This window comes from Schistocerca serialis, chromosome 1 (assembly GCF_023864345.2).
Source record: "Schistocerca serialis cubense isolate TAMUIC-IGC-003099 chromosome 1, iqSchSeri2.2, whole genome shotgun sequence".
Lineage (NCBI taxonomy): Eukaryota > Metazoa > Arthropoda > Insecta > Orthoptera > Acrididae > Schistocerca > Schistocerca serialis.
In genome coordinates this window covers 1,175,254,221-1,175,281,644 of record NC_064638.1, presented here as the reverse complement: position 1 = coordinate 1,175,281,644, position 27,424 = coordinate 1,175,254,221, and the positions used below count along the sequence as shown (strand labels likewise).

General features: G+C 43.6%; 1 protein-coding gene across 1 annotated transcript in view; it reads left to right on the top strand.

Annotated features, from left to right (window-relative positions):
• Positions 1–17,704, top strand: part of LOC126456364 (chymotrypsin-1-like) — a 41,974-nt gene extending 24,270 nt beyond the window's left edge. The window contains exons 6-7 of the mRNA XM_050092121.1: positions 3,209–3,364; positions 17,558–17,704. Of these exons, the coding sequence (XP_049948078.1) occupies positions 3,209–3,364; positions 17,558–17,704 (303 nt within the window). The remainder of the gene's footprint in view (positions 1–3,208; positions 3,365–17,557) is intronic.
• The last annotated feature ends 9,720 nt before the right edge of the window (positions 17,705–27,424 follow it).

Sequence of the window (27,424 nt, the reverse complement as noted above, 5' to 3'; positions counted from 1 at the left end):
TTGTTTTCAAACTTAGTTCACCCTGTTCCCGTGAGTGGTACCGTCACAGCATGTCTTCAAGATGGCTGCTACACTTGACGTTCGTCAGAAGCAACGTGCTGTCATAGAATTTCTGTGCTGTGAAAACGAGACAGTGGGAAACATCCACAAGAGGCTGAAAAAGGTGTATGGAGATGCTGCTGTCGATCACAGTACAGGTGGTCGGTGGGCAAGCAGGTTACGTGATGAAAGCAGGCACGGCAATATTAAGGATTGTCCTCGCAGCGGCAGGCCTCATACTGCACACACTCCAGACAATGTGCAGGGAGTCAACGAATTGGTGACTGCTGACAGACGCATCACAGTGAACGAATTGTCACGCTACGTTGGGATAGAGGAAGGAAGTGTTTGCAGAATACTGAAAGAGTTGGCGTTAAAAATGGTTTGTGCCAGGTGAGTTCCCAGGATGTCAGTCAAAAAACCATGGAAGCGATCACTAAACTCGGATGGACAACACTGAAACACCCGTCTTACATTCCTGACCTGGCTCCATGTGACTATCATCTCTTTGGGAAACTGAAAGACTCTCTTCGTGGAACAAGGTTTGAAGATGATGACTCCCTTGTGCACGTTGCCAAACAGTGGCTCCAACAGGTTGTTCCAGAATTTTACCGTGCAAGTATATAGGCGCAGTTGACAGGGATGGAAATTATGTGGAGAAACGAGAATATTGTTCCTAAAGGATGTATCTACACACACTAAAACAATCAGACATGTAGAATAAAAGATGGATTTTTTTAAAAAAAAGTGTGCATTTCTTTTGGAGTGACCGTCGTATAAAGAATCCGCCAAATTATTCACTATTGCTGACGCGCTGCAATGTTAAAAGTTCTCAAAAACAAGAGTTCTCTGTTCAAACACATGCCCCAGCATTCTCTGCAGGTGGGCAATGATCTCATTGTGTCTCCCACCTAGAACACGAAGGAGATTTCCAAGATGCCCCGTAAATAAATTAAAAAGATAACTAAGTTCTATTTAGTCGATACTAGGTACAAAAAGCATATCTGCAATAGCCCTGCGATAAATACTACGCAAAAATGATTGATTTATACAACAACAAAATTAAACTTTGAATACTACGAGCCAACTTTCAATATGTAAATATAGGCATAACAACATAATTTTCTCAAATAGACTATGTGTGATCAAAAACATACGTTTTTCGTATTAAGTGCATTGTGCTGCCATCTACTGCTAGGTATTCCATATCAATGACCCCAGTAGTCATTAGACATCGTGAGAGAGCAGAATGGAGCGCTCTGCACAACTCACAGATTTCGAATGTGGTCAGGTAATTGGGTGTCACTTGTGTCATATGTCTGTACGCGAGATTTACACACTCTTAAACATCCATAGGTCCACTGTTTCAGATGTGATAGTGAAGTGGAAACGTGAAGGGACACGTACAGCACAAAAGGCTAAAGGCCGACCTCGTCTGTTGACTGACAGAGATCGCCGACACTTGAAGAGGCTCGTAATGTGTAATAGGCAGACATCTATGCAGACCATCACACAGGATTTACAAACCGCATCAGGATCCACTGCAGGTACTATGACAGTTAGGTGGGAGTTGCGAAAACTTGGATTTCATAGTCAAGTGGCTGCTCATAAGCCACACATCACGTCGGTAAATGCCAAACGACGCTTCGCTTGGTGTAAGGAGGGTAAACTTTGGACAATTGAACAGTGGAAAAATGTTGTGTGGAGTGACGAATCACGGTACACAATGTGCGATCCGATGGCAGGATATCGATTTTGCGAGTGCTCGGTGGACGTTATCTGCCAGCGTGTGCAGTGCCTACAGTAAAATTCGGAAGCGGTGGTGTTATGGTGTGGTCGTGTTTTTCATGGAAGGGGCTTGCACCTCTTGTTGTTTTGCGTGGCACTATAGCAGCACAGGCCTACATTGATGTTTTAAGCACCTTCTTGCTTCCCACTATTGAAGAGCAACCCGGGGATGGCGATTTCATCTTTCAAAACGATCGAGCACTTGTTCATAATGCACGACCTGTGGCGGAGTGGTTACACGACAATAACGTCCCTGTAATGGACTGGCCTGCACAGAGATCTGACATGAATCCTATAGAACACCTTTGAGATGTTTTGGAACGCCGACTTCGTGCCAGGCCTCACCGACCGACATCGGTACCTCTCCTCAGTGTAGTACTCCGCGAAGAATGGGCCATTCCCCAAAAAACATTCCAATTCCTGAGTGAACATATGTCTGCAAGAGTGGAAGCTATCTTCAAGGCTGAGGGTGAGCCAACACCTTATTGAATTCCAGCATTACCCATGAAGGGCGCCACGAACTTGTAAGTCATTTTCAGCCAGGTGTCCGGGTTCTTTTGATCACATAGTGTATTAAACATTTACATTAATAAGCATATGCCGGCCTCGGTGGCCGAGCGGTTATAGGCGCTTCTGTCCGGAACCGCGCGACTGCTACGGTCGCAGGTTCGAATCCTGCCTCGGGTATGGATGTGTGTGATGTCCTTAGGTTTAAGTAGTTCTAAGTCTAGGGGACTGATGACCTCAGATGTTAAGTCCCATAGTGATCAGAGCCATTTGAACAATTCAGTAAGCATATAACGAAAAATTACGAATTCACAAGTATTCAAGTGCAATATTATGCTTTGCAAAATGCTGGACAATGTTTGACATAAACTGAATTTTGACACAAGTTGATTTTGTATATGAAATTTTGTATGATACTATCTACCTAGCATTTCTACCAGAAAAATTTACAGTTCTCCTTAATTAAGTAATTACTTTCATTAACAACACTTCCACAAGATCTCACTTCGGAGTTGTATATTTTAATTAAATTCGTTTCTTATGTTATGGTAAATACTACTAAACAGAACTAATGTTATTATGTCGTTTTTCTAGAATTCTGGAAACAATAAGTTTTCAAGAAAATAGTTGTAGTACAAAATCGAAATAGTGATAAACTCGTACAACATTAAATGACAAATAAAACAAATGAACTATGCTTATAAGACATTACATTATTCAGGGTTTCATATCGTGTTATACTTTATAAATGTATATCGTATTCTCTAATATGTGCTCCTTGCTCTTTTACATTACAACAGCCGCTTTTAAGTAATCAGATCCCTTGCAGCTAATTTCCGCTGCTACGCTAACGGAAGACTGTCTTTGTCTGCAGTACGACGGATTTCTACCAAACAACCTGCAGAAGGTGGACATCGAGGTCTGGAGCCAGGACCTGTGCGCGTCGCTCTTCTGGGACGCCTTTGAGTCTCCGGTCTACCCCTCCCACATCTGTGCCGCTGGTGTAGATGAGCGGGGCTCTTCCTGCAATGTGAGTGCATCGGCTATTTCGCTAGAGGATATAGTACCAAAACTAAGTTGCCCTGCAAGACATGTTATTGGTTCAGGACTCGTTAGATCATCCAACACAGTCACAAAATCAATTACTGTATGATTTTCCGTCTTAAACATACTGCAACTGAACATTATTTTACGCCAGATGTGTGTCGCTTTTATTTATAAAGCACCATCTGTGTCACTATTCTGCAAATATGGCATACATAACGTTTCTATATTTTGATATTTCTAGATTAAAAACAGTATTTGATTACAGGGTGGAGTAAATAAAGGTGGCCCGGAGAACGGGAGTTCCAGGGTAAAAAGAAACACAGCAGAGGAAAGGAAATACAGTACTAACCTAACTGTAGCAGATGTTGGAAGTGATCACCATTGATTTCTTGGCACTTTTGGCCATGGTCAGCATGTTGCTGAACGCGGATTGAAGCTGGACTGCTGGAATTTTTGCAGTCTCATCCGAAATTTTCTGCTGCAGTTCTTGAAGACTATGAGGGTTGTTGCTATATATCTTATACTTGAGGGTTCCCCACACAAAATAATCGCACACTGGCAGATTAGGTGACCTAGGTGGTCAAGTAGGACTGCGACCAGACTGACCTTTGTTAATATCTTTATCAGAAGTGAAGATTGTGTAAATGTGCTCCAAGGTCTGGCCGGCTGTATGGGCAGTTGCACCATCCTGTTGGAAGTAAATGTAGGTCTTTTCCTCCTCCGCTATGTACACACATTGAAGTCCAATCGTATCCACTCGTCCAGGCCACTTTTATTTGCCCTATCCTGTATAGTACTGGCGTACTATTTACTTAGGAATTGTGCCTCTTTTTTATGTTCTAGTTCACAGTTTTTTTCTTTCGTATTTAGCAGAAACCTAGTTTCGTAATCTTTTTTCATCTTCAGAAGATATAAGCAAGAGTGCGCTGGCGGAGGTGCAAAGGAACGTCGCTCAGGCAAGTAATGCAGAAACGTTTTATTTGACTGTTCAAGAACACAAGACTCCTTCGTGCAGTTTCAGTTATAAACAAATGAAAGTTCGACTGGCACTTTCAGTTCTGTCAACGAAAGCAAATAATGATTAGTAACCAAAAGGATTAAGTCCAAATTCATTTGGAATGTTCTGGTGTTAATAACACAATGAGACTTGAGATCTCGGACAGTATGCAATTAGTCGACGTAAGGCCAAAGTCTGAAAAAGTAAAGTCACTGCCCTAAGCTAGGTAGAAATTTGGTGGTAAACACCACGCAGTAACTGTGCAACGATGGTTCCTCACGAGAGCTATGACTGATGGGATGCGGTTGCAGCCAGTGTCTGGCCCAAATAAGTCAAAACAAGGACTGGCTCCATAGCCGCGACGGAATTGTCAATCTGTGGTTGAGTGACGGCCTAATTACTGCCTTGGCGTTCGGATACTGTACGAGCTGTTGGCAAGCACTTGACATGCCTTAGGAAAATACCGTCCACGATCGTAGCGGCACGGTCGTGGAAGCGTGCTCTGCCGGCATCCGACTTAGGCCTCTCATGGCGACTGCAAGAGACTCCGTGAATAACGAACGTGAGTGGTGTTGTCCAGAAAATGTACTACCGGATCAAGATATTACTGTGGCCGTTATGAGAAGCAAGCAGTGACGTTACTACACTGGTGACAAAGGAAAGCGCATCACACTCTGAATGATTTCAAGACGGTTGTGCATATACTGTGAAGTGGTTCAGAGTGTCCTTGTGAAACATCACAATAAAAACTTGCTCCCACGCTGATTATCATTGTGGCCGAGTAATAAAATACTAACATGCGGGGCGAGCGCGTTTCGTAGTTTGACTTGCAAGCCATCTGCCCGTTGCGGTGGACGGTGCCTTGAAGAAGGGCTACCCGCGAGACGCGATTGTGTTGCAGGTTTCTGTCTTGTAGGGGGCCATTGCAGAGAAGCAAAAATACACTCCTGGAAATGGGAAAAAGAACACATTGACACCGGTGTGTCAGACCCACCATACTTGCTCCGGACACTGCGAGAGGGCTGTACAAGCAATGATCACAAGCGCGGCACAGCGGACACACCAGGAAACGCGGTGTTGGCCGTCGAATGGCGCTAGCTGCGCAGCATTTGTGCACCGCCGCCGTCAGTGTCAGCCAGTTTGCCGTGGCATACGGAGCTCCATCGCAGTCTTTAACACTGGTAGCATACCGCGACAGCGTGGACGTGAACCGTATGTGCAGTTGACGGACTTTGAGCGAGGGCGTATAGTGGGCATGCGGGAGGCCGGGTGGACGTACCGCCGAACTGCTCAACACGTGGGGCGTGAGGTCTCCACAGTACATCGATGTTGTCGCCAGTGGTCGGCGGAAGGTGCACGTGCCCGTCGACCTGGGACCGGACCGCAGCGACGCACGGATGCACGCCAAGACCGTAGGATCCTACACAGTGCCGTAGGGGTCCGCACCGCCACTTCCCAGCAAATTAGGGACACTGTTGCTCCTGGGGTATCGGCGAGGACCATTCGCAACCGTCTCCATGAAGCTGGGCTACGGTCCCGCACACCGTTAGGCCGTCTTCCGCTCACGCCCCAACATCGTGCAGCCCGCCTCCAGTGGTGTCGCGACAGGCGTGAATGGAGGGACGAATGGAGACGTGTCGTCTTCAGCGATGAGAGTCGCTTCTGCCTTGGTGCCAATGATGGTCGTATGCGTGTTTGGCGCCGTGCAGGTGAGCGCCACAATCAGGACTGCATACGACCGAGGCACACAGGGCCAACACCCGGCATCATGGTGTGGGGAGCGATCTCCTACACTGGCCGTACACCACTGGTGATCGTCGAGGGGACACTGAATAGTGCACGGTATATCCAAACCGTCATCGAACCCATCGTTCTACCATTCCTAGACCGGCAAGGGAACTTGCTGTTCCAACAGGACAATGCACGTCCGCATGTATCGCGTGCCACCCAACGTGCTCTAGAAGGTGTAAGTCAACTACCCTGGCCAGCAAGATCTCCGGATCTGTCACCCATTGAGCATGTTTGGGACTGGATGAAGCGTCGTCTCACGCGGTCTGCACGTCCAGCACGAACGCTGGTCCAACTGAGGCGCCAGGTGGAAATGGCATGGCAAGCCGTTCCACAGGACTACATCCAGCATCTCTACGATCGTCTCCATGGGAGAATAGCAGCCTGCATTGCTGCGAAAGGTGGATATACACTGTACTAGTGCCGACATTGTGCATGCTCTGTTGCCTGTGTCTATGTGCCTGTGGTTCTGTCAGTGTGATCATGTGATTTATCTGACCCCAGGAATGTGTCAATAAAGTTTCCTCTTCCTGGGACAATGAATTCACGGTGTTCTTATTTCAATTTCCAGGAGTGTATTTTAAGTAATAAGGAAATATTGTTTTTAATCTAAAAAATAAGAAAATGTAGAGATATACCATGTCCACGGTACTATATTTCCACATAACCGCAGATGATATTTCATAAATAAAAGCGATATGCATCCTATGAAAAGGTTCTTTAATTTTAGTAAGGTTAAGGTGGAAAAACCAATAATTATTGATACTTAGGGACGTCATTAACGGGATGAAATGCTTGTAAGGGTGTTTCAGGGCAGATTGTGCTGAAAAACAGGTCGAGTTAATTAGCATTTAAGTCACCCGATTAGGCCGTTGTGCGTTCAAATTCAAGCGGACAGCCAGATTTAATCACTGTCAGTTATTATCACAGCGTAGATGATCGCGCGTGAGACTGCCCAGCCTTTGGGTCTCGTGTTAGGTTTTAGGAAACCAAACGAAGAACATGTTTAGCCACACCGTATCTGGAGGATCGCTGAATTTACGTACGCAGCGGCCTGATTGGCTAACTTCAATACTAATCAACTCGGAAACGGCACAGCGTATCGAATTTTTCTCTTAACGTTAATTTCTTAGCGCAACTTATCCAGCAACACCCTTTCTGACCATCCTGTACGACAGTTTCTGAGGGAGATGGCCATGCAGGAAAACATATTACAGTCGTAGAAATTTTGCACCGTTGTTTTTGGAGTCTTCCTGGGCTCTCCGCATCAATGAATGCGTCTGTGATCAAGCAGCTGGACGCATATACCTTTTTAGTCTACCCGTTTCGGTTAGATAACAATCTTCACAGTATGAAAAATGGTACAACGATGAGTCACGAATACACTGCTTTTAAATCAACTCCAATCATGTTCATGCAACTGCTCCATAAAATCAGACGAGCTAAAAATACAATTCTGTATTTGTGTCAGACAAAATAATTTCAGTTCATCTCCGTTTACTCATCGTTGTACAGCAGTTTCTCCTGTGAAGATTATTATTTATTATTTCACCGATACCCGCAGAGAATGAAGATGTACTTGTGCAGCTACTGGCTCAGAGATGTATTTCTTCAAATATTTGACAACTGTAAGCACTTACCTTGCGAAATTTCTCTCTACATGAACACTGGACAAGAAGCATGATGAGACAACCAAGGCGTAAGTAAACTTAGTGGACAAACAGTAAGTCACATTAATCCTAACAACATAAAACGACACACCAGGAAACAATAGCGATTCGCTGTGACATGCACTTTAGAGTATTTTAGATGTAAGGTACCTGTACCAAATAAGGCCCACCTAAGGTTTAGGAATTTCATATGCACTATGTGTAAGTGGTAAGATTCCGAGATCGTACGTGCAACATCCAAGAACTACATTCAGTTAAAAAATAAATGGACATTTAAAGTTTATTTGATTAATATTATCACTTTAAAGAAAATGTTTAACTCTTACAAGTGGGCCTTGTTAGGAGACCCTGCTCCTAATATGGCCTGTAGCCACATCTTGTTCATATTAACGTTCTGGGGTATGTAAATGGCAGAAAAACTGTTTAAATACACTGCCGCAGTTGTAATGTAATTTTATTTTAGAAATAAGTGGAATGAGATGATACATAGACTTTTATAATTTCTTGTTTCTACAATCGCTTCATACAGAACTGTTGGTACTTCTGCTTATTAACTCTTCAGATTATTAAATTTAATCAGCCATCAAAATTCTTCTGACAGCAGTAAGTTTTCTTATCGTAATAGGGACAATAATTCTAATCATTACATTTTCAATGAACACATAAATAATGATTCGTGAAACTGGTTTGGCTCATTTAAATCATTTTTTACATGTGGGGCACAGGAAATTTCGCACTTTGTCTTTGGGTGTCAACCCTACCCTATCTTCATGCACATATTTCACACATTTTTCGCAAAGTTTCATGTTGAACATCCTGTCTTCATAGCACACGTGACAAAACCAGCCAACCTCTTTCAACACTTTCTTAGAGGTACAGCTGCTGCTTACTTCAGCGGAGTCTTTAGTTTTGCATTTTTTCTTCTGAATGTTTTTTATTGACAGTGAAATTTTTTGCGACTTGTATCTTCCTTAGACCCAGTGCTTTTGTTGGTACCATCTTTCTTTTGATTCTGCGTGGCCGGCCGGTGTGGCCGTGCGGTTAAAGGCGCTTCAGTCTGGAACCGCGTGACCGCTACGGTCGCATGTTCGAATCCTGCCTCGGGCATGGATGTGTGTGATGTCCTTAGGTTAGTTAGGTTTAATTAGTTCTACGTTCTAGGCGACTGATGACCTCAGAAGTTAAGTCACATAGTGCTCAGAGCCATTTGAACCATTCTGCGTGACCAGTGCGTTACATACGACTTGGACCTTGTAATTTAATTCCTTCTTCCCTGGTGTTTGCTTTTCTTTCTTCAGCTTTGGGGTTTGCAAAATTTATTTGAAAGAACAATCGAGATCTTCGACTGCATCACTATCTTCAAGACTGAAGTCACTTGAACTGTCCTTTACTGAATATGCTTCGTTTTCTGATGAACTGGAATCAAAGGACTGGCGTCTCTTTTTCGGGAAGTCTTTGGGACTGGCTGAGTCTCTGGCAGTTTCCCTGTTTCAGGGGCAATTGTCAAGTCCTCTTTAGGTCAGGACGCTTTGATGGACGAGAGGGAGCAAATACAGTATCTGGAATACTTTCTGGGTCAAAAGGATAAATCCCTGTTGCACGGAACCCAGATATGACATTTACTGAGGATGCTGCTTTTGGCCACACCTTGCTGAAGAGTTTTCCCAACGCACGTCTATTAATTGCTGTGTTTTCTTCCCTTTCATATGTAGACAAGTACAGCTGACCTTCGTTATCCCAGTAAGACTCAAACGACTTGAATACTGATTTATCCATGGGTTGCAGCTCATGTGTTGCGTTGCTGGGCAAGCAGTTAAGTATGATGTTGTGCTCTTTAGAAACATCGCAAATTTCAGGGTCCAAATGTGACGATGCTCCACCATATATCAAAGTAACATCTTTTGCAGGCTTGTATTTGGCAAAATGATGTATCCAATGTCGCAGTATTGATTGAGCCCTTATCTGTCATTTCTACTGCTGTCCCAGGTGGCAAATAGTCTTCCCAATTTGGCTTGCGTCGCTTTCCTTTGAAAAGTATCATACGAGGTGTTGTGACTGACAATTCGCAATCTTTCACAACACAATCTTTAATAATGTAAGTTCACAAGGTTGATGTCTGAACATACAAACGAAAGGTAACAATAACAAAAAAGTCTCCTAATTGAGGCAAACAAAATTTCACTTCTTATATTCCACAAAGGTTCGTGGTAACACACTCATACCCTAGTAACAGTTCAATTCCGAGACGAAGATGTAATCTTCGACGGTTGCAGTACACGCAACCCCCAGAGAAATTTCAACTGAACGTGTTATACACACTCCTTACTATCTAGGTACAAATACTATGAAGGTAAGATACCCCTAGCACCACTACGAGTTGGAAGGATATGACATGGAAAAAAATGAAAAAAACTGTCTACCTTAATGTCCAATTCTCAGTTTTCGGTATTACTAGGCTAACTGGTGACCGACTTGAATACACTTCACTGACAGGAATGAGACTGTGTGTGGAAAGGAAACGATATGTAAAAATAATCGAAAAGAACAGACTTGTTTGTGAGGCAAGAGTCGTACTACCTGCTAGGCGAACTTGCTTACCGGTGGCTTGGATCCTGCACCTGGCACTATGTCCCAGTCATTGCAAACAGTTACTACATCCGTTGAAGTTGTCCCGACGATCAACACATGGCACAGACGGACTGCTGACCAGAAATCGAAAGAGAACAGAAAGAAAATAATACTTACGTGTGTGTCCATAGTGCCACAACATCCAGCAAATAATTGAGGACCAAGTTTCCAAATGCTAGGCTGAGATGAAGAGGTTGGCACAAAAGAGGAATTAGCTGCACTTTTGGGGTTCTTCTACTGGCGTGTGTCTGCCATCTGCTTTTTTTCAATTAGTTGTATGTACTGTTAAAATATGTAGGAGTGATTTAAGTTCGAACGACAACCTTAAAACAGTCTTAGAGATTTTAACAGTTGTTAATCGCCAAAACTGTAATAAAACTTGGTACGGTGTTACAGCTTATTTGTATACAATATGCTACATCTATCTATGTTTAGGATCAACTGCCAATTCCAGTATTTCGCGCAAATTGGCTGTCAGTCTTTGTTCTCCAATTTTCTGTTGTGCTTCTGGGTATATCATATGCACATTTAGTATTATTTACAAATATTTTGTATTTATCTTGTCTTCGTCATTGGTGGTATTACTGACTGTTTATCAGTACAATACTGTGTGTTAATTACCGGTTGGCCAACTGCCAAAGAGGTCTGCTGGGACTAGAGAGAGCAAGTCTGGGCCCCACGTAAACGGCTACCACGCAGGGGACGTGCAAGGGGGGGGGGGGGGAGGGGGGGTGACAAACCCAGCCTGCCTCCACAGTGCAGGAACCTTAACCTGTGCTTCATGCTTCTGCGAAAGCACAAGTCATTAAATGAAAAATCTCTTAAATATTGTTTATCATAGAAACTGAAATAGACTTCTGAATTGACGTGCGTAATAAAGATCCTAACTGTAACAATTACATTTGCTTTCCGCAGGGAAAGAACACAGTACGAAACATAGTGAAGTACAAAACAAAAAATTAGCAGTCGAAAATGACTCTCTGCTAGGTAACGTTGGCTGCAACCAAAAACAAAAGACTATTGACGGAACCGTACTGACGTCTGCCGATTCAGTTCTGGGAAACTAATCAGCCAACTTACAGTTAACATACACTACTTATATTTCTAGCAATGGATGTACTTCAGTGCATTTTTCATGTAATGAGTCGTGGAAGGGGGGATGGAGCATGGGGTGGGGGGTGGGGGTGTGTTTAGAATGAACTGCGCCATTACAACAGCGATTCAACGAGGTCAGGAGTCCACTACACACAGCAGGTGGCTACACGGGTAGCAGGGGTTGTGTGGCGTGGACTGGGCGGTTCTTTAGGTTGGATGGCCTCGCGCAAGTACAGAAAGGGCAACTGCCTCGAAGGGTGTGGGGCAAAGTCAGGACATGCGGGGACCAAGCAGCAATCGATATTGTAATTGTAAACTGTCGAAGCTGCGTTGGTAAAGTACCGGAACTTCAAGCATTGATAGAAAGCATCGAAGCTGCAATAGTTATAGGTACGGAAAGCTGGCTGAAGCCAGAGATAAATTCTGCCGAAATTTTTACAGATGCACAGACAGTGTTTAGAAAGGATAGATTGCATGCAACTGGTGGTGGCATGTTTGTCGCTATTAGTAGTAGTTTATCCTGTAGTGAAATAGAAGTGGATAGTTCCCGTGAATTATTATGGCTGGAGGTTATACTCAACAACCGAGCTAGGTTAATAATTGGCTCCTTTTGCCGACCTCCCGACTCAGCAGCATTAGTGGCAGAACAACTGAGAGAAAATATGGAATACATTTCACATAAATTTCCTCAGCATGTTATAGTCTTAGGTGGAGATTTCAATTTACCAGATATAGACTGGGACACTCAGATGTTCAGGACGAGTGGTAGAGAGGAAGTAAATAGGAATATAAAAAAAGGGAGGAAGGTTTATCTGTCTAGCAAGAGTAATAGGAGGCAGATTTCAGACTACCTAGCAGATAAAAATGAAAATTTCTGTTCCGACACTGACAATGTTGAGTGTTCATGGAAAAATTTCAAGGCAATCGTAAAATGCGTTTTAGACAGGTACGTGCCGAGTAAAACTGTGAGGGACGGGAAAAAGTCACCGTGGTTCAACAACAAAGTTAGGAAACTACTGCGAAAGCAAAGAGAGCTTAACTGCAAATTTAAACGCAGCCAAAATCTCTCAGACAAACAGAAGCTAAACGATATCAAAGTTAGCGTAAGGAGGGCTCTGCGTGAAGCGTTCAGTGAATTCGGAAGTAAAATTCTATGTACCGACTTGACAGAAAATCCTAGGACGTTCTGATTTTACGTTAAATCAGTGAGTGCATCGAAACAGCATATCCAGACACTCTGTGATGCTAATGGCATGGAAACAGAGGATGACACACGTAAAGCTGAAATACTAAACATCTTTTTCCAAAGCTGTTTCATAGAGGAAGACCACACTGAAGTTCCTTCTCTAAATCCCCGCACGAACGAAAAAATGGCTGACATCGAAATAAGTGTCTAAGGAATAGAAAAGCAACTGAAATCAATCAACAGAGGAAAGTCCACTGGACCTGACGGGATACCAATTCGATTCTACACAGACTACGCGAAAGAACTTGCCCCTTTCTAACAGCCGTGTAAGTCAAGTCTCTAGAGGAATGGAAGGTTCCAAATGATTGGAAAAGAGCACAGGTAGTTCCAGTTTTCAATAAGGGTCGTCGAGCATATGCACAAAACCATAGGCCTATATCTCTGACATGGATCTGTTGTAGAAATTTAGAACATGTTTTTTGCTCACGTATCATCTCATTTCTGGAAACCCAGAATCTACTCTGTAGGAATCAACATGGATTCCGCAAACAGCGATCGTATGAGACCCAACTCGCCTTATTTGTTCATGAGACCCAGAAAATATTAGATACAGGCTCCCAGGTAGATGACATTTTCCCTGACTTCCGGAAGCCGTTCGATACAGTTCCGCACTGTCGCCTGATAAACAAAGTAAGAGCCTACGGAATATCAGACCAGCTGTGTTTCTGGATTGAAGAGTTTTTAGCAAACAGAACACAGTATGTTGTTCTCAATGGAGGGACGTCTACAGACGTTAAAGTAACCTCTGGCGTGCCACAGGGGAGTGTTATGGGACCATTGCTTTTCACAATATATATAAATGACCTAGTAGATAGTGTCGGAAGTTCCATGCGGCTTTTCGTGGATGATGCTGTAATATACAGAGAAGTTGCAACATTAGAAAATTGCAGCGAAATGCAGGAAGATCTGCAACGGATAGGCACTTGGTGCAGGGAGTGGCAACTGACCCTTAACATAGACAAATGTAATGTATTGCGAATACATACAATTATTGTATGATTATATGATAGCGGAACAAACACTGGTAGCAGTGACTTCTGTAAATATCTGGGAGTATGGGTACGGAACGATTTGAAGTGGAATGACCACATAAAATTAATTGTTGGTAAGGCGGGTGCCAAGTTGAGATTCACTGGGAGAGTCCTTAGAAAAGGCAGTCCGTCAACAAAGGAGGTGGCTTACAAAACACTCGTTCGACATATACTTGAGTATGGCTCATGAGTGTGGGATCCGTATCAGGTCGGGTTGACAGAGGAGATAGAGAAGATCCAAAGAAGAGAGGTTATTTGGTAAGCGTGATAGCGTTACGGAGATGTTTAGCAAACTCAAGTGACTGACTCTGCAAGAGAGGCGCTCTGCATCGCGGTGTAGCTTGCTGTCCAAGTTTCGAGAGGGTGTGTTTCTGGAAGAGGCATCCAATATATTGATTCCCCCTACTTATACCTCCCGAGGAGATCACGAATGTAGAATTAGAGAGATTCGAGCGCGCACGGAGGCTTTCCGGCAATCGTTCTTCCCGCGAACCATACGCGACTGGAACAGGAAAGGGAGGTAATGACAGTGGCACGTAAAGTGCCCTCCGCCACACACCGTTGGGTGGCTTGCGGAGTATAAATGTAGATGTAGATCTAGATGTAGGTATCAATGGGAATCGTTTGATTAACATATATTCATTCACACAACACAATGTCATCCTCTATATCAATGAACTTGAGTTTGGTAATTCGATAAGTAAAGATCCTCAGTGTGTTTCAGTTGGTTTGGGCCACTGATATCGTTAACAGCGATTTAATGCACAATGGTAAGTTTCACTGGCAGATTAGCTAAAGAATATGAGATGGTGCATGGAGCAACTTGATGCGTATCTCAGCAGTTAAATTAATTTCCTTTTTGTAGCATTTTTTACATCTTGGTAACAAGTTAGCTTGCAAGAAGGGGTAAGGTTTGGATCCATGCGGTATATTAACAAAAGGAAGTGGTCAATGATTACAAAGAATGCACGTTTATTGTCTCTAAACACACACTTTTTTATCAGTCTTTACAAATTACAAATAAGAACAGCCTTAGCCAAAGGTACATGGACAACAAGGAAAATGGTATGGACTTAATTATGTGTCCCCTGAAACAATAACAGACATTACTCAAAATGGGGATGCTACGCAGACGTAGCTTGTTTGATATGCACAGTGGTCAGAGCGGGTTGTATGGAACAATGGCGACGGAAGCAATTCACCCAGATTCAGAAAAGTTATCATACTGGGATTCAGACATAGATTTGCTAAGGACCTGAGTGCGTTCAGTTACTACAAGTTAATTGATTGCGGTGAAATCAGGGCGAGTAGAGGAACGTCTCTTACCAGATAACAAACTCCTGAAAAACGCCTTACATTCTAAATGGGTAAAACCAGAATATATTCGTAACGCGTTTGTTCTGCTCTTAATCTTATGTATGATAATATGAAACAGAGTACTGCTTATTGGATGCAGGATTAAAGACTTGTGTCGGATTTTGCCTATAACTTCTGTGCTAAACACTGGACGAAAATTCTTTTATTCGGATCAAAATGTTCCCAGAGAAGAGGCAGCGAAATGACTACACGCAGTTGCTGAAGACAGTGGTGCATTCATTTACACGCCACCAAGAGAAGATCTACAATAAAGCAATGAAACTTTAAAATCACAGGGTACTTCATTGAGACGTCTCCTACATATGAAAACTGATTGAATACATCTGAAAATGTAACCAACAATTAGCTATTGAATTGCAGCACTAAACGAACACTGATTGAAAGTTGCTGCATGATTAAATAATTACTCGTTGCCTACCTCCAAACTGTATGTGTAATCATAAGGAAGGTACCACAACATACTTACAAGGCGCTGAGTACAAGAAAAGTGCCGGACCATTCGTAGATCTAGGATGACCCATCCTCGCTAGGGAGACGGGAGAAGTAGTAGCGTTAACTACGTTGCCAGCAGGTAGACAGTGAGATTCCAAGCAATGCAATATCAGTCACACGACATGCGTTTACCTCTATCCCTGCAACCACCAAAGTACTGTGAGGTTGATTTAGCTCATGAAGGGGTTGGGTTTGAGTCTCTGGTTTCCCAGGGAGCTTTATAAACAAAACTCGTCCTTCCTCCAAACACTCGTCGTAGTAGTACAACAGTGAGATTCAAAGTTACTCTTGTATACAGGGTGTTACAAAAAGGTGCGGCCAAACTTTCAGGAAATATTTCTGACACACAAAGAAAGAAAATATGTTATGTGGACATGTGTCCGGAAACGCTTACTTTCCATGTTAGAGCTCATTTTATTACTTCTCTTCAAATCACATTAATCATGGAATGGAAACACACAGCAACAGAACGTACCACAGTGACTTCAAACAGTTTGTTAAAGGAAATGTTCAAAATGTCCTCTGTTAGCGAGGATACATGCATCCACCCTCCGTCGCATGGAATCCCTGATGCGCTGATGCAGCCCTGGAGAATGGCGTATTGTATCACAGCCGTCCACAATACGAGCACGAAGGGTCTCTACGTTTGATACCGGGGTTGCGTCGACAAGAGCTTTCAAATGCCCCCATAAATGAAAGTCAAGAGGGTTGAGGTCAGGAGAGCGTGGAGGCCATGGAATTGGTCCCCCTCTACCAATCCATCGGTCACCGAATATGTTGTTAAGAAGCGTACGAACACTTCGACTGAAATGTGCAGGAGCTCCATCGTGCATGAACCACATGCTGTGTCGTACTTGTAAAGGCACATGTTCTAGCAGCACAGGTAGAGTATCCCGTATGAAATCATGATAACGTGCTCCATTGAACGTAGGTGGAAGAACATACTGACGAAACTAAAATGAGCTCTAACATGGAAATTAAGCGTTTTTTGGAACACCCTGTATACAGGGTGTTTCAAAACGGACTTAACAACTTTAAAAATTCATATAAATTTATTGAAAGAAGATATAGAGCTTGGTTTAGTGTTATTTTGTAGGGAAACACATCAAGTTTCTTTTTACTTTAAACTAAAGATTTTGTATGTGCCTTCTGTTGGTTTCTCAGCACACATCCCACCAAAAGTCACTTTCTTCCCAAATTCACTGTAGCATTGCAAGTGTAAATTGCTCAATGGTGGTGTAAATTCTTGCTCTAAGTTCAGGTAGAAAAGCCAGCACAGGAGGTAAAAACACGAGTCCTTGATGTATCCTGTTGACAAAACGTTATCTCACTCGCTCGATCTTATCGTCAGATGTGCTTGGACAACCTGATGATTTCCCATGTCTTTCCACAAAACATTTACGCCAGTCATAAATTTTATGCCTAATGGCAGGACCTTTAGCACGCTTGGTAAGGAAATTACGCTGAACTGTTGTCGCTGACATCAATTCTTCGAACCAAAACACACAGCTAGCACGCTCGTGTCCAGTGAAGGCAGCTATCTTTAACGCAACTGCCGCTAGCGCTCCTTATGATGCGATTCGGCACTAGCGAACAAAGTGAGCCAAAATGTGATGTATTTCTCTACAAATTGACACTACAATCACCTCTGTAGGTACTATGGATTACTTTATATGAATTTTCAAAGTTGTGTAGTCCTTTTTGGAACACCCTGTATAATCCGCTTGGAGATGCTAAACGACAGACAGTATGAAACGGAACTGGCAGTAACGTTTCAGGCAGACTTCTGAAAGGGGAACAGTTCTTTCTGTTTACCTTTCTGTAACTGAATACTATGAAATGTTGTTTCCAGGGCGACTCTGGAGGCCCCCTGCTGCATGAGGGCGTCGTCGTGGGTCTGGTGTCGTGGTCCTACCTCTGCGCCACCCCTCCCTTCCCCACAGTCTACACCAGGGTCTCCAGCTACGTCGACTGGATCAACCAGCAGATCAGCGTCTGACGGGCGGCTCCAGGCCTTCACTGAACCACACGACGCACTATGTTGTCACTTTATCAGCAGGAAATTGTTATACACAGTTACTGACTATGGATTCTCAGAAGTGACTCAATAAAAAATACCGTAAACTCAGAAGAAACTGTCTTCATAAAAAAGATCCTTTGTAGAACATTTCGTATCTTTTCAAATGCATCTGCTCAGTGCATAAGTAACAAACACAAAAAAATCCCCAGTAATATTATCTCCATGGAGGAAAACTAAAATACAGGACGAGTATGAAGTATTTCCGTAATTGCAAACACTCATTCCAGATACAGCTAAGAGGTTTTTTGAAATGGTAGCATAATTCTTAATGCTTTTTTATGGATTTCCTTCCACACGTACTCCTCTTGTTATACGTAGACGATCTAGGCTGTACTCAGTTTCTCTCCATGTCGTTTGCCAACCTCTCTTCCACCACCGACTCCACAGTGTCCCTCCCCTGAGGCGACACAACTCGTGCGATACCTCCTCATATCCTGTCGGACCTCCTTTTGCCCTGCATAGTGATGCATCACGACGTGGCACGGACTCAACAAGTCACTGGATGTCCCCTGCCTCCAAGCAGTCCATAATTGCGGAAGTGTTGCCGGTTCAGGATGTTGTGCACGAACTGACCTTTCGATTATGTCCCGTATGTGTTCTGTGGGATTCATTTTGGACGATCTGGATACCCGAATCATTCGCCCGAACTGTCCAGAACTTCTTCAAACCAATTTCGAATAATGATGGCCTGTTGGCATGGCAAATTGTCATACATAAAAATGTCATGGTTAAGTGGCTGCAAAATGTCTCCAAATAGCCGAAAATAACTATTTGCTGTCTGTGATTGGTCCAGTTGGACCAGACTATCCAGTCCATTCCATGTAAATAGAGCTCACACGATTGCGGAAGTTTGCACAGTGGCTTGTTGACAATTTGGGTTCATGGCTTCGTGGGGTCTATACCACAAACGAACCCTACCATGTACTCTTATCAGCTGAGATAGGGACTCATCTGACCAGTCCACGGTTTTAGAATCGTCTAGGGTCCAACCGATATGGTCATGAGCCCAGAGAGGCGCGGCCGACCGATGTCGTGCTGGTAGGAAAGGCACTCGCATTGGTCGTCTGCTGCCATTGTCTACTAACGCCAAATTTCGCCACACTGTCCTAACAGACGCGTTCATCCTACGCCCCACATTGACTTGTGAGGTTATTTCACGCAGTGCTTCTTGTGTGTTACCACTGACAACCGCTGTTCTCGGTCGTTAAGTAAAGGCCATCGTCGGCCAATGCGTTATCCCTGACACTGAATTCCCCAACGACTTCCGATATGAAATGTCCCATGCGTCTAGCGGCAACTACCGCTCCGCATTCATAGTCTCTTAATTCTTGTCGTCCGGCCATAATCACGTCGGAAACCTTTCCATGTGAATCGTATGAGTAAAAATGACCTCCATCAATGCACTGTCCTTTTATACGTTTTGTACATGAAACTACCGCCATCTGTGTATGTGCATATCGGTATGCCATGACTTGTCGTCATCTCAGTGCAAATTGTTCCATAAGGGCTGGCACATCAGGATCTGGTGAACTGAACACTACATCCTTAATGTAACCCCCAAAAAACAGTGGGTTTAAATAAAATATGTTTGGCATATAGCTGTCTTGCCGTTTTTCTCAGAAGATTTAGATTTACATAAGTAATTTATTCTGCAGATAAAATAATGCTTCAGGTGCAGCTTTAGATTGGACATAAAGCGCTTCTTCCGCAAATTTAGTAGCTGTAAAAAAGTGACCACTATTTATAAACTAGAAACTTCTCAGTAATTACAGTGAACTGTTTCTGAGTGAGATAATTTCACAAGCTTTCGTAATTAGCTATGTGCCTTAGCTGAATGAAAATTTAGTGTCTCAGCCAGTCTCCTTGTTTACCACTAGCTTGAAGTTTCAAAAGCTTCTTGGTTCAAATGGCTCTGAGCACTATGGGACTCAACTGCTGAGGTCATTAGTCCCCTAGAACTTAGAACTAGTTAAACCTAACTAACCTAAGGACATCACAAACATCCATGCCCGAGGCAGGATTCGAACCTGCGACCGTAGCGGTCTTGCGGTTCCAGACTGCAGCGCCTTTAACCGCACGGCCACTTCGGCCGGCCAAAAGCTTCTTCAACAGATCCGTTACGTTTCCACTGTTTAACACATAAGAAACTGGATTACATAGCCCTTTTTTCCCAACCAAGAACTCATGTCTCTAACTGCATTGTTATTCTTATGTGTCGCACACTGAGTTGTTTTATGTGCTTCTTCAGTAGCTTATTCTCTGCTCATACTCCGGCATATTGTGCTTTCAGTTTTTGTAGATTTATAGACTGTAACTGTGATTATCATAAACAGGTGTTCTAGACACCAAAAGATAGAAAGTCCAACATAAGAGTATAAAAATAATTTCACTGCATAGAAAATAGATATTCTCATGATCTGTCGGTGTATCGAGACTTAATCAAAATCTGGAGCTAATGCGCCTGGTTTTAACTCGTCGGTATTAACCACTCTACAAAATATTAACTCATTAGTTGAGTTGTTTGTGATATCGAGTTTCAGATGTGAACAAGGGCTAACAATTTCAAAAGGGCGATAGAAACAGAATTCTGAAGAATTTATAAGGTGACGGCGATAACAAAAGAAGAAAAGGGAGTCATTATTTACAATCTCTCGTATAAACAGCAGACCAACGCAGAAAGAGACGTCGCTCCTTATCAGATTATCATTCTTATTCTCCACAGAATGACCACAGCACGTACGAAGACCACACAAAAGAAAACTTTAATACACTCCTGGAAATTGAAATAAGAACACCGTGAATTCATTGTCCGAGGAAGGGGAAAATTTATTGACACATTCCTGGGGTCAGATACATCACATGATCACACTGACAGAACCACAGGCACATAGACACAGGCAACAGAGCATGCACAATGTCTGCACTAGTACAGTGTATATCCACCTTTCGCAGCAATGCAGGCTGCTATTCTCCCATGGAGACGATCGTAGAGATGCTGGATGTAGTCCTGTGGAACGGCTTGCCATGCCATTTCCACCTGGCGCCTCAGTTGGATCAGCGTTCGTGCTGGACGTGCAGACCGCGTGAGACGACGCTTCATCCAGTCCCAAACATGCTCAATGGGGGACAGATCCGGAGATCTTGCTGGCCAGGGTAGTTGACTTACACCTTCTAGAGCACGTTGGGTGGCACGGGATACATGCGGACGTGCATTGTCCTGTTGGAACAGCAAATTCCCTTGCCGGTCTAGGAATGGTAGAACGATGGGTTCGATGACGGTTTGGATGTACCGTGCACTATTCAGTGTCCCCTCGACGATCACCAGTGGTGTACGGCCAGTGTAGGAGATCGCTCCCCACACCATGATGCCGGGTGTTGGCCCTGTGTGCCTCGGTCGTATGCAGTCCTGATTGTGGCGCTCACCTGCACGGCGCCAAACACGCATACGACCATCATTGGCACCAAGGCAGAAGCGACTCTCATCGCTGAACACGACGCGTCTCCATTCGTCCCTCCATTCACGCCTGTCGCGACACCACTGGAGGCGGGCTGCACGATGTTGGGGCGTGCGCGGAAGACGGCCTAACGGTGTGCGGGACCGTAGCCCAGCTTCATGGAGACGGTTGCGAATGGTCCTCGCCGATACCCCAGGAGCAACAGTGTCCCTAATTTGCTGGGAAGTGGCGGTGCGGTCCCCTACGGCACTGCGTAGGATCCTACGGTCTTGGCGTGCATCCGTGCGTCGCTGCGGTCCGGTCCCAGGTCGACGGGCACGTGCACCTTCCGCCGACCACTGGCGACAACATCGATGTACTGTGGAGACCTCACGCCCCACGTGTTGAGCTATTCGGCGGTACGTCCACCCGGCCTCCCGCATGCCCACTATACGCCCTCGCTCAAAGTCCGTCGACTGCACATACGGTTCACGTCCACGCTATTGCGGCATGCTACCAGTGTTGAGGACTGCGATGGAGCTCCGTATGCCACGGCAAACTGGCTGACACTGACGGCGGCGGCGCACATATGCTGCGCAGCTAGCGCCATTCGACGGCCAACACCGCGGTTCCTGGTGTGTCCGCTGTGCCGTGCGTGTGATCATTGCTTGTACAGCCCTCTCGCAGTGTCCGGAGCAAGTATGGTGGGTCTGACACACCGGTGTCAATGTGTTCTTTTTTCCATTTCCAGGAGTGTATCAATGTACACTAGTGTTAAATGTTTTTTGTACTGCCACTATAGCCGGATCATGAAGTCTGACCTCGCAACTTGCTACTAATTACATAATTTATATAGTCAACAAATTTTGTGACTAGTAGTGGGATTTCATATCTAGTTCAGTGTTTGACCATTTTGTTCTTATACGCCGTACAAACACCTGGTATTTTTATTTTTTAGTTTTCCAATGATTTTAGAACCTCCCAATTCATTCTTTGAAAGTAAGTGAATAATAATGTGATGTGTGATACGTGAATAATAATCAGTAAAATCATCGTACCTGTCTCTTTGAAAACGCTAATCTTCAAAACTAATAGATGAATTTTCAAGGAGTTTTCACAGGTAACTCGAGCGTAGCTTGGGGCAACATATAGGCTTTTTTCATCAAAATCGAATCACAGAACAAAAAGATATCGTATTTATAATTTAATCTAAAGCCTTTGTGTCTGTGTGTTTCAACACGCTACTCTCCAAAACAACTAGACAAATTTTCATGGGACAGATAACTTGAACGTAGCTTGGGGCAACATATAGGCTTTATGAAATTAAAAACGGGTCACAAAAAAAAAAAGATATCGTGATTTAAAGTTTTATTTAAGACTGCCTTGTCTGTCTGAGCATACTAATCTTCAATATTATTAGACGTATATAGATTCCCACAGGTAACTTGATCATAGCAGGGGCAATGTAAACGATTTATTCCTTGATAATCGGACCGTAGGAAAAACGACACGGGGTGGTCTGGCAGCAGCATAGGCACCGCTCTTCTATCAAGAAACAGACAGTAAGTACAGAACATGGAGACATTTAAAACAACATAAAAGAAGAAATACGGCGAAACAGGCATATAAAAGGGGAAACATAATAGAAGATAGCGTATAAAAAGAGGGTGACTGTAAGAATGGTGATAAAAATCTAAAAACTGTACATAAAAAACCACACACTGTGACGATTAAAAGAAATACTTGGCGAAGGACGGCCAGAGCATAAAAGTAGAGATTGGGTGGCGTAGCACAGAACAAGCACTCACAGTAACACTATGTACAAGTCCAGCATGCGATTAAAATTACAGCTCTTGACGTCACAGGAGAACAGTACCAAACACAACACTGGTGATGCATGATGACGATGAAAAAAGTGAGAGGATCTGCCAAGGAGATGGAGACGAGAGAGAATGGAAGGAAGGGGGGGGAGGAGGAAGTGTGGGGGGCACGCCCAAGGGGGGGGGGGCTGGGAAAGGAAGGATGTGGGAGGGAAAACGGTAAAGGGGGGGGTGCAGGGGGGAAGGAAGAACATCCACTCTCACAGAAGCAGGGGAGAGGAAAAGAGGGGCCCTGGTATGGGGGGGGGGGAGAGACAAGGCCAGGATACAGTTGCTAGAAAGGTGTAGATGTCACAGCAAAGCTTAACATCCGGGAGGAGGAGGTGTTGGAAATTGTCCTGATGAAGGAGATGGAGGGTGTGAAGGTGCAGACAGGGAGGGATACAGCGATAGAGGTGTGGCAATAGTCTGGGGATGGAGAAGGAGGAAACCAGGGTTGGGGGGGATCAAGCTTGCAGTGTAAAGTATGCGGATATGTTGGAGGAAAAGGAGGAGGTGGGGGAAGGGGATGAGGTCATACTGGAGTCGTGTGGGGGAAGGAAGGTGGATGCAGAGGGCAAGGAGGAGCATGTGGCAGTCTAGGATTTGGTGGGCCTTTTAAAAGTGGGGGGGGGGGGGGGGGGAATACTAGGGGATAGGACAGATGAGGGATTTGTAGGGTGGAGGATGGTGGAAGGATGCAGTCCTCATTCTGGCCAAACAGGAGTTTCAGGAGGTGGAGGTGGGAATGGGCTTTTTGCTGGATGGTCAGGAGATGAGGGGTCCAGGTAAGCTGACGGTCGAGGGTGAGGCCGAGGTATTTCAGGGTGGGGGTGAGCTGGATGAGATGATCATAAATGGTTAGGTAGAAATCATGGGGACGGAAGGAGCATGTGGTGTGGTCTATGATGATTGCCTGAGTTTTGGAAGGGTTGATACGAAGGAGCCACTGCTTACACCAAGTGGTGAAGTGGTCAAGGTGGGTTTGGAGGGTGCGTTGGGACCGTTGAAGGGCAGGATAGAGAGCCACAAAGGCTGTTTCGTCAGCATTTTGGAGGAAGTGGACAGGTGGGAGTGGCTTGGGCATATCTGCGGTGTACAGGAGATAGTGGAGAGGAGAGAGGACGGAGCCCTGGGGGACGCCAGCAGTGGGATAAAAGATACGGGAATTGGTATCATGGAGAGTGACATAGGAAGAATGACGTGAGGGGAACGAAGCGGCCAGACAGACAAAATTAATAGGCAGGGCATAGGTTTGGAGTTTAAAGAGGAGACCAGGATGCCATACGCGGAACGACATCGTTATTTGAAGTTTTATGTGACACTGTGGCGTCTGTCTGTTTCCATGAACACGCTAACCGGCAAAACAGCTAGAGGAATTTTCATAGGGTTTTCACAGTCAATTTGGGCGTAGATTGGGCAACATACAGAGTTTATTTCTTCAAAATCGGAACACGGAATAAAGAGATATCGTAATTTAAAGTTTTATCTAAAATCGTCTGTTCAGCTTAGTAGTTAGGATGTTTAATCATCACGGCATAGTACACCAAAGAACCATTAGATGGCGCAGTTAGTTCTGTAGCACACCAAAGAACCGATAGATAGCGCTCTTAGTTCTTTTTTTTAACACAGTAACTTTCGAAAATTTTCGTCAGCGATAAAATTAAGCGCCAAAATCGTATCTTACAAATAGAAACTAACAATAAATTTTCTTGGATCAGATATGTGAATTTACTTACTTCACTTTGAGTATAAAAAGCTTAACGATTTTGCTTTGCTTCTTTCTATACGTTTTATCTATATCATTTTCTAGGAAAAATGGATTTATTGAGTTTTCAAGTTGTGATACAGACACGAAGAAGTGCAGCCCCACGGGGAATGCTGTTCTCGAACACAGAATGAGTTGGCAAAACATACTCCATCACTTAAATTGCATCATTAATGCTGCAAAAATTTCTTGTTAGACACCGTGTTGTTGTGTTACATTATTTTCAACGGTGCTCTTTGCATATCAGTGTCATTGCTTTGACGAAGCCGAAATGAACAAGAGTTCTGACTGCAATATCACATGTAACAGCGTAATATGCGTAATGCAACTTGTTTTTATTCAGGTATTGATACACTGTGCAACTGTTTTAAAGCTGTTTTCTGTTTCACATTTGTATAGTTTGCAGTGTTTTGTAATTTAGGCTACCTATATGTGATTACATTTTCTATCTCTGAAGTTGGTCATTACCGACCGAAATTAATGATCTGATTACAAATAAGCATTGAGATTCAACACTGGAGCTGTAATAAAACAATTATTAAGTTTGCTTTGTGATCTGGGTGCCTATTAATTGTGCAGTATTTTTAATCAGCCTTTACTTAAGGAAGAGGAAATGGCTACATATTTTGTGGGCCAGTTGTTTGTTATATGCAGTCTTACATCATGCATTACATTGCAGCAAGATCTATTGTGCTGGCCAAGAATGACGATGGAAAGTACCGCGACATTTAAGCCATAATTAAAAGCTGCAAATTCGTCATACTGTAGTGCTCACCACCTTTGAAAAGACTAAAGTATGTGTTTTATTGGTGCAGTTCAATGTATGAGTTTTCATACTAGGATGACATATTGTAAAAGTCATGACCTTCTTTCTCTTTTTGTGAATATATTTAAGCTAGTTCTAAATATGACATGTTCTAAATTTCTAATACTGGCATAATTGAGTAAAAACTTATAGTGCTGCCAAAGAATCTTTACCAGCTATTTTGCCGTAGATATTACCAGAAATTGGAAGCAGTGTTGCAGAAGCAAACACCAAAAGGTACTGTCGAATTTTAGTTACGTGCAACAGAAAAATATTGTAGTGGCACTTGAGTCTAGACGACTGCATAAATTTATTTGCGTGCGATGACAGTAATTTCCGGTTTTATAAAGTGAATATACACCGTTTTTTGTTTAATGAAAATGTAATGACATCATTACAGGCTAGTTTCGACTTGTGCAGTGTTTTAACAATAGCACAGTTCTATACAGAGCGATCAGATATTGTAAAGCACCACCACGGTTGCTAAGCATCTTCAGTGGTTAGCAGGTTATTTCCACTGAATATCTCACTTTACATTTATTTATAACTGTGTCATATTTACAAGAGAGGTGTTTTGTGCAGATGAAAGTATCCATTTTCCCGCTAATTAACTCAATACATGTGTGGTGTCCATGTTATTCATTGGCAGTGTAACATTGTCATCTCAGAGTGTTGCCCATTGATATTTGCGCTCTCCTCTCCAGTGTTTTTAATAATGGCACGTTGTCTGTTCGTTAAATCAAAATTTTACTTACGTGGTGAGATATAAGCTCCAGAGAGAGATCAGCAAAGTGAAATCTGATTTCTTACTAAACGCGAGAGTAGGCTCACAAACATTTAGGAGTCGGATCGCCTCTCGCGGTCGTTTATAGGCGAATACGTATCCATATTAGGATAAACTGGGAGAGCATGGCAAGCTGATCCCAGCTCTCAGTTAGAGGTAAAATTAAATGATCGTATGGCATTTATTGGCCATGATATCCCATTCGGGGTTCGGCCGCCGTACTGCAAGTTTTTTAGTTGACGCCACTTCGGCGACCTGCGTGTCAATGATGGTAATTCAAGACGACGACCAACGCAGACGCTCCCTCAACATTACAAAGTCGTCGACATTGCGATGGGTTATGCATTAGGTCATTTGATGATGTAAAACAAGCAATCGCTCTCATTTAGGACATTTAGAGGCTATTCGTTATCAGTGAAACACGATATTTGGCCAAATTCATAAGTTAACTGGATTCTAATAACTGCTCCGAATGCGGCAAGGGGGCTGCTGACTCCAGTTTGGGTAAAAATATATCGTGGTATGTAGCCTATACGAATTTTGCGGATATGACTGTGAAGCACCATCATGAGAATAACTAAAGAGTATTTATTATTGAGGCTACCAATATAAATGCTTCAATCTGGTAACAAGTTCGAAAGACCAGTTGCACCGCAGAATAAATATACAGAATAAATATATTCAGCAATGCTAAGTTGTAAGTGTACTAGGTGTACTTCGAAGGCGTTCCAGAGAGATTAACAAAAGTCATACGAAAGCAGTATTCCTCAGCTAACATCGGATTAGCAAACAATTTTTTTAGATTTTTCGTATTCTGCGAAAGACGTAGTTGAAACGTTATCTAGTGATTTTCAGTACGACTACTTCACCTGACAGTCGTTATCGGAGCGCTGATTAACGCTGCTCACGTCTCGAGGACCTCTCGCTGTTGTTTTGAAACCAGTGCTCTGAGAGCAGAACCCAGTAGCTTGCCAGTACGGAGAGAGAAC